At 38.9% G+C, this 7,517-nt stretch overlaps 1 protein-coding gene across 2 annotated transcripts in view; it reads right to left on the reverse strand.

Moving 5' to 3' along the window:
* The window catches only part of prkcaa (protein kinase C, alpha, a), a 220,424-nt gene that overhangs the window by 44,773 nt on the left and 168,134 nt on the right, over positions 1-7,517 (reverse strand). For both annotated transcript variants that reach the window (XM_037689762.1, XM_037689761.1), the window contains 2 exons: positions 4,330-4,473; positions 4,067-4,240 (listed from right to left, as the gene is read on the reverse strand). In XM_037689762.1, the coding sequence (XP_037545690.1) occupies positions 4,067-4,240; positions 4,330-4,473 (318 nt within the window). The remainder of the gene's footprint in view (positions 1-4,066; positions 4,241-4,329; positions 4,474-7,517) is intronic.

The raw sequence follows: 7,517 nt of genomic DNA on the forward strand, positions 1-7,517 counted from the left end.
TCAACATTTTCTGGGAGAGGACCCCAGAACCCACTGGCCCAGTCACTATTTGCGTTCTGCCAATTGTTTAACAAAATAAGCCCTGTTACTTGGTATGACTACTGCTGTTATGATTCAGTTCAGTTTTATGTAAAAAAAAATAAATCTGTAATAATTTGAAGAAGTGGCGATACATTTATTATGTTTATTCAGTGAAGACGTAAAGTTTTAAAGTTGTTTTATTCTTTGTATATTTCAGCGTTGATTTTTATTGTACAGCACTTTGTGATTTTATGTCTGTGATAAGCGCTTTATAAATAAACTTTACTTACTTACTTACTTTCTTACTTACTTGATACTCCAAAGTTCATGCTTAATAATCCAGGTCAAAATCCACCAATGTTCAGTTAGGTCATTTGGATGGTTTCTATTATTTTAATTAATTTATTTTTTTGCTGAGATGTTTCATCCTTCATCCAAAGGACTTATTCAATCCGAGGAGCCACCAATCAAACTGATTCCCACAAACAGCATACTCCATAGTGGAAAAACACAGTTGCTGTTTGTGGGAATCAGTTTGTTTGGTGGCTCCTTAGATTGACGAAGTCCTTTGGATGAAGGGCGAAACGTCTCAGCAAAAAAATAAAAAAATAAAAAATGAAACCATCCAGTTTACCTGACTGAACATTGTTGTTTTTGATACTGTTAATTTTCTCAAAACTGTCATTTTTGGAAGTTGAAATAAAAATTTTGTTAATTAAGCGCATCTTAAATGAAAAAATACCCCATGTTTAAAAGTATAAAAATTGTATTAACACTATTAAAGAACATGTCTTAAGTATTTATGTTACACAAACTTTTCCATTGCATTAAAGAGACAAATTGAAGAAAATTATTTAAAAAACTTGAGTGTTATGAGGGGGTCCCTGAAACTTTTTCTCCCCTGTAAGGGGCCCCTGAACCCCAAAAGTCTGAGAACCCCTGATCTAGAGGACCTGACTCAACCTTGGATTTATCTACCTGGATTAGAGAGCATTCATAAAAATAAAAAAAGTGTTTCTTTCTATTGGGCAGCACGGTGGCGCAACTGGTAGAGCTGCTGCCTCTCAGCGAGCAGGTCCCTGGTTCAAACCCCAGTCCAGGGGCCTTTCTGGGTGGAGTTTGCATGTTCTCTCCGTGCATGCGTGGGTTTTCTCCAGGTGCTCCGGTTTCCTCCCACAGTCCAAAAACATGCATGTTAGGCTGATTGGTAACTCTAAATTGTCCCTAGGTGTGTGTGAGAGAGTGAATGGTTGTTTGTCTCGTTTGTCTCTATGTGTCCCTGTGATGGACTTGCGACCTGTCCAGGGTGTACCCCGCCCCTCGCACAGTGATTGCTGGACATGGGCACCAGCGACCCCCGTGACCCAAAATGGAATAAGCGGGTAAAGAAAATGGATGGTTTCTTTCTATTCACTGACAGACATATACTTTGTACTCTGACCTCACAGTGTGTGTTGTTGCATCTTTACTGTCACTTTTTCCAAGACAAGGTGACCTAAATCGCCCAGAACCAAATGCATTCGTGGAAAAAGAAACACTTACTCACACAACGCAGCTGCTGTCAAGAAATATTCTCTTTGTTTTATGGTGACAAGTTTGTCCTGACCCAGTCTAGTTGTTTGTGATTGTCCCTTTCAGTCAAAACAAAGGCAACCACACAGCATCAGAGACATCCTGACAATACGCTGATCCTGAAACAAAGTGTCATCTCTGATGGATAAGTTGCTTTTACTTTGACGTTAAAGGGCTCTGACTCCCCACTGCGCTGCAGTAACAGCTCCTTTAGCCAAAAGTACACCTCTCTTCGTCATCCTCCTTAAAATTAGCTCCCTTTGCACTCAGTAATGAGGCTTTCGTCTTGACTTCATTGTAAAGGATGTTGATAATGTGGCATTGCAACAAAACAAGTTTAAAATATTGTGCAAGTAACTTGTTTTTCAGCAATTTATACTTACAAAATCTGCCTGAATACAAAACCTTTTTGACAAAAAATACTCTAGCTGATTTTACAAGATATCAGATAGAATAAATAAATACTGTTGGAATTATTAAATTATAAAAAATAAGGATTAACGAATGAGGGCAAAAACAGAAGACTATGCAGATGTGCAGAAACTCTTGATACAAGCTGTAAACTTCTTCTGAATCTTTTACCACCATTTTCTCGAGTTTGTCGATTGACTGTGCACAACCATCCTGTAATATAATAAAATAAGCCAACAAAGTTCAGTCAGGTCATCTGGGCGTTTTTTTTTCTTTTAGTTTAAATATTTCATCCTTCATCCAAAGGACTTCGTCAGTCCGAGGAGCGACAACAAACTCAGTGCCATAAGCAACACACTCACATAATGGACCAACCAGTTAGTTGGTGATAAGATGGTTTCTGATGCCCGCCCTCTCCCCCGTCGACTCCTCTGAGGCAGCCATAGCCAAAGTGGTTCAAAACATCAAAGTTCATGCTTAACAATTTAGGTAAAAAATTCAACAAACTTGAGTCAGGTCATCTGGACAGTTTATTTTTTGATTAAATGTTTCGTCTTTCATCCAAAGGACTTCATCAGTATGAGTAGCAACAACAAACTCAATCTCACAAGCAGCACACCCACTTTTTACTTGGATTATTGAGCATGAACTTTGATGTTTTGAACCACTTTGGCTATGGCTGCCTCAGAGGAGTCAACAGGGAAGAGGGCAAGCTCCAGAAATCATCTTATCACCAGCAAACTGGTTGGTCCACTATGTGAGTGTGCTGCTTGTGGGACTGAGTTTGTTGTGACTCGTACGACTGATGAAGTCCTTTGGATTAAGGACAAAACGTCAAAAGAAGAAACCTTCCAGATGACCTGGCTCAACTTTGTTGGATTTTTTTAACCTGGATTATTGAGCATGAACTTCAAATAACACCAGATATTCCACTGTGCATGTACACAGAAAATTGTAACAGTGCCGTGACTCCAACCAGCTTTTAGTTTGGCTCTTTTTCTCTGAGAAATCTAAAATTTAGAACCCATTCATTTGTGAACCCAGTGTTAAGCAGTGGTCAGTATTATTCAGCATGAGGCATTCTGGGAGATTCATTTTACACCATATTGAGAAATCTTAAAAAAGATCAAATGTCTATGTGGCTGCCAGAAGTGGAAATGCAATGTGAATACAGTATCAAGATAGTTTATTTTTATGAGTTCAACAGCTTTTGTTGTTCAAAGTAAAGACTTGTGAACAACTTTCAGTTTTATAAAGTTCATGCTCAATAATCCAGGTACAAATCCAACAATATTCAGTCAGGTCCTCTGGATGGTTTCTTCGTTTGCTGAGACGTTTTGTCCTTCATCCAAAGGACTTCATCAGTCTGAGGAGCCACAAACAAACTGATTCCCACAAGCATCAAACTCCCATAGTGGGGGGAAAAAAAAACAGTTGCTATTGATAAGATGGTTTCTGGGGCCCCGCCTCTCCCCCGTCAACTCCTCTGAGGCAGCCATACCAAAGTGGTTCAAAACATCAAAGTTCATGCTCAATAATCCAGGTACAAATGATGATGATGAAGTCCTTTGGATAAAGAATGAAAATGTTCCAGCAAAAAATGAAACCGTCCAGATGACCTGACTGAGCATTGCTGGCTCTCTACTAATAGTTTGAAGTTATTGTCTGTTTAACAATGTTTCTTCGATGTTCTGCCAGAAATATGAGTAGCAAAACGATTAGATATGAATTGCTACTCTAACTATTGTGTTAACTGCAACCTCTCACTGCATGTAGCTCTTGGTTCCATGGCAATGACATGACCTAAAGGTTATTTGCACGTGCATGAGTATATAAACCTAAAATTTTGTACAAACCCATGTACACTCATGTTTATGAACCTTTTAAATGAGGATGTTCATTTCCATCTTGCTTTTGTTTTCCTTCACATTTGTCCTCTACTGCCCTCTGCAGCAATTTATGACTAAGCTGTTTGGCTTAAAGGCCCTTTCTGATCTAATGCGAGCTGACCGAACAGGAAGAAACATGTTCAGATGAATATCCAGAGGCATGCTTTACCTACCACAGTCTGGAAGCATGAGTGGAGTTGTGTGAGAAAAGGTGGCTTGTCCTGTTGGGCCAGGACTCTCTTCTCCACCATTGTGCATTCGACATCATCGTCCTGGATCACCACATCCTTCTTCAGGATTTTAATTGCGTAAAGCTCTTCTGTACCTTTCATCTCAGCAAGCATGACCTTTGTAAAAAAACAGAGAATAGAGAAGTAGGAGGAATGTTGGATAACTATAGTTTTAATATATTTTTAACCATTTACTGCTTTCAAACCTTGCCAAAGCTGCCTTTTCCCAGCACAGCCAGAAAGCTGAAGTCACTGAGTTTGACCTGATCCAAGCTGTTGGACGGGAGGTTACTGGAGCGGCCGTTGTCCGTCTCTGTAATCACCTTCTTACCTGGGCCGAGCTTGGCTTTCTGCACTCAAGAAACAAAAGACAAAATGTCTAAACAATAAAACAAAGTCCATATTTCAGAATAAACCAACTGCAGGGTTTGAAAAAGCTTGTTTATGACTGATTTGTTTCTTTAAGGTGACAAAACAGCTACTTTTTATAGTCGCATCCATAAATATGTTTAAACTCAACCCTAAAGTGGATTATCTGACAATTCAGACACTTTTATATGTGCTTACTAACACAAACCTCTTATTTTGTCATTCCCAGCCACAATACATGCACATAACGAAATGATTGAAATGAATTAACACCATTGTGGAACTGATTAAGCTAATAAATTATCATAGATTATAATAACCATCCAGTCTTATTCAAGTGTTAAATTAACAAACAATAAATAAAACAATGATTCTTGAACGCAGAAAGATGCAGCTCTGCAAAAAAAAATAAAAAAGTTGATAAAATTAAATAAAATATAAAGGACTAAAATTGAGACATACTAGACATATGATCAAATTTAAAAACAAACAGTAATGTGATGATTTTAAACATGACTGATAAGTTAACTGTGTAATTATTCATTGCATAAAAAGTTTTATTTGTTGTTGTTTTTGTCACGGGACAGAAATTATGTACACTACACATTTTTATTAGAGCGAAAAAGGTTAATGTATGTACAGTAGTCCCTCGCTACTACGCGGTTCGACTTCTGCAGACTTCCTCCGTCACGGTTTCTGGACGTACAGTTCATAACATACGTATTGGACAAAAAAAAAACTATACAAGATACACGATTGTCAATTGTACAATAATGTCACTGAACTCACGTTGTTGTAAAAAAAGTTAATGACAAAAAAATAATAATTTGGACAGGCGCTGCCATTTTGTAGTTTTCTCTCATTCAGTCTCCACTCTACTGTAATCGCCTCTCAGACGGACTACATTGCCCTTAAGTCAGCTCTGTAGTGCCGCTGACAGTATTTTTGCAAAGTGAAGTCATGACCGCTGAACCGGCCTTTCATATGTAAAATTGAATTCATGTCACATGGAAAATATATATTTTTAAGAAAATTCAACTTTACAAACGTAAGATTCGCAAGAAAGTGTAACTCGTGAGGATTTGTCTCTTTAAGAAACAGAGCGTTGTGCTTAGTAACCCGGCTGCCAGAGGTGGAAAGAGTACTAAAAATTTGTAATCAACTACAAGTACTGTTACACTGCTTAAATTGTACTCGATTACAAGTAGAAGTACTGGTGTTGTAAAAATACTTAAGTCAAAATACAAAGTACTCTTCTCAAAAACTACTCCGCATATTAATTACTTTTTAACCACTTGATGTTTTATTGTGTTGTCAATAGAAGACATTCAGTTTGATTTACTGTAAATAACAGCTACACTAAAGCTCAGACGCTCTGTCTTATTTTAGTACCAGGCAAACCGATGGCAGTGACAATATCTAAGATCTTTGTGTACTTAGCCAAACTAATAACCCACACATACAATCAATAAAAAAACAATATCATACTGTTGTAAAACCTCGTATACCACATGTTTTTTGAGATTAGATGCTGAAGTCTTGTAAGCTGCTGCACCGTAGAGATCAAACGAAGTTTGCATCTGGACACTGTCTCCTTTTCACCCTCTGCACATGAAAAATTCCTCCAGGTACAGCCACGGGCACTCGTCCTCAGCCGTTACCTCCTCATTTTCTCTGTTCATGTGTTGTCCTCTCCATTTTGGCTTGTTCTCCAAATCTTAGGTCCATAAATGACTCTCTGCTCCACGGAGTTGTTCTTTGCTTACGTCATAGGTAATCGGCGCGTTCGCGATCTGAGAGCCTTATTGGCTACAAAGATGCAGATGAACGGTTTGATTAATTCAAATTGCGGCCGTACTCAGTAGCGACTTCTGATTTTAAAAGTAGTGAAGTAGATTACATGGTCTAAATTGTACTTAAGTATGAGTAAAATTACACACTTGAGAGAAATACACATAAAAGTACAAGTACCCAAAAAATCGACTTAATTACAGTAAAGCGAATATTTGTAATTCGTTACTTCCACCCCTGCCGGTCACTGATTGGCTGTTACCGTCTGTTCATGTTCACTCTTTTTTAACTAAACTTCAAGCGTTACTATTGCGTTATGGTTTCTAAATGTTCTGTGCGTTCAAAAGTTTCTGGCGGCAAACCGAAATGCCAGAAATGCTTTGTAACCAAAATGCTTCGTAACCCGGGCGCCGAGTGGCTCAGTAAACATCTGTGTACCTGCAATGTTTTTCAACTGGACTTAACTGGACTTCTTGTTGCTCCTAAACATGTTCTGTGAGTTCAAAAGTTTATGGCGGCGAACCGAGGCGCCAGCGGAAGATGCTGACGATTAAAGAAAAAGTGGAACTTCGGGACAAACTACACTGTACCTATGCGGATGTTGCCGGCCGCCTTTACGGCACGATTGTTAAAATGGAAGTTGCAATGGTCGTGTGAATTAATGATTGCAGAAAAAAAAAACATTACTTTGGATACCAACACCATCTGGACAAAGGTGAAACAACTTTATGATCGTCTTGGAGCTGCAGACATGACGATGCAAATGAGGAGTGGGGGGTAACGAACCCGAAGCTGGACCTTCGACCACCTGGTTCAACCACCGAACCACTGCATTTAGTGCCAGCAAGGGACGGTTCGTCAAATTTCAAAAGCAGTTCGGATTAAACAGTGTTTCTGTGCACGGAGAGGCTGCGTCGGAGCGGAGGAGTTTGTTAAAATGAGTTCAAAGATCTGATCACCGGGGGTCTACGGGTCTGAACAAGATCTTAATGTGGATGAAACGGGCCTGTTCTGGAAAAGGATGCCATCTCGCACTTTTATTATGAAGGACGAAGCCAACACCTCAGGTTTTATCTCATCTTCATCACCTTCGTTGTCATCACTGGACAGCTAATTCATCGCCATCTTTTCTTCATCTTCTCTGGCGCGTAGAACCCATTTAAACTTACTATTTTTAAAAAAGTTTTATGAGTATAGAAAATTGTTAGGAACATTGTAAGACTGTGGGAAGGGT

The sequence above is a fragment of the Nematolebias whitei genome, chromosome 16 (assembly GCF_014905685.2).
Source record: "Nematolebias whitei isolate Nwh7 chromosome 16, NemWhi1, whole genome shotgun sequence".
Classification (NCBI taxonomy): Eukaryota; Metazoa; Chordata; class Actinopteri; order Cyprinodontiformes; family Rivulidae; genus Nematolebias; species Nematolebias whitei.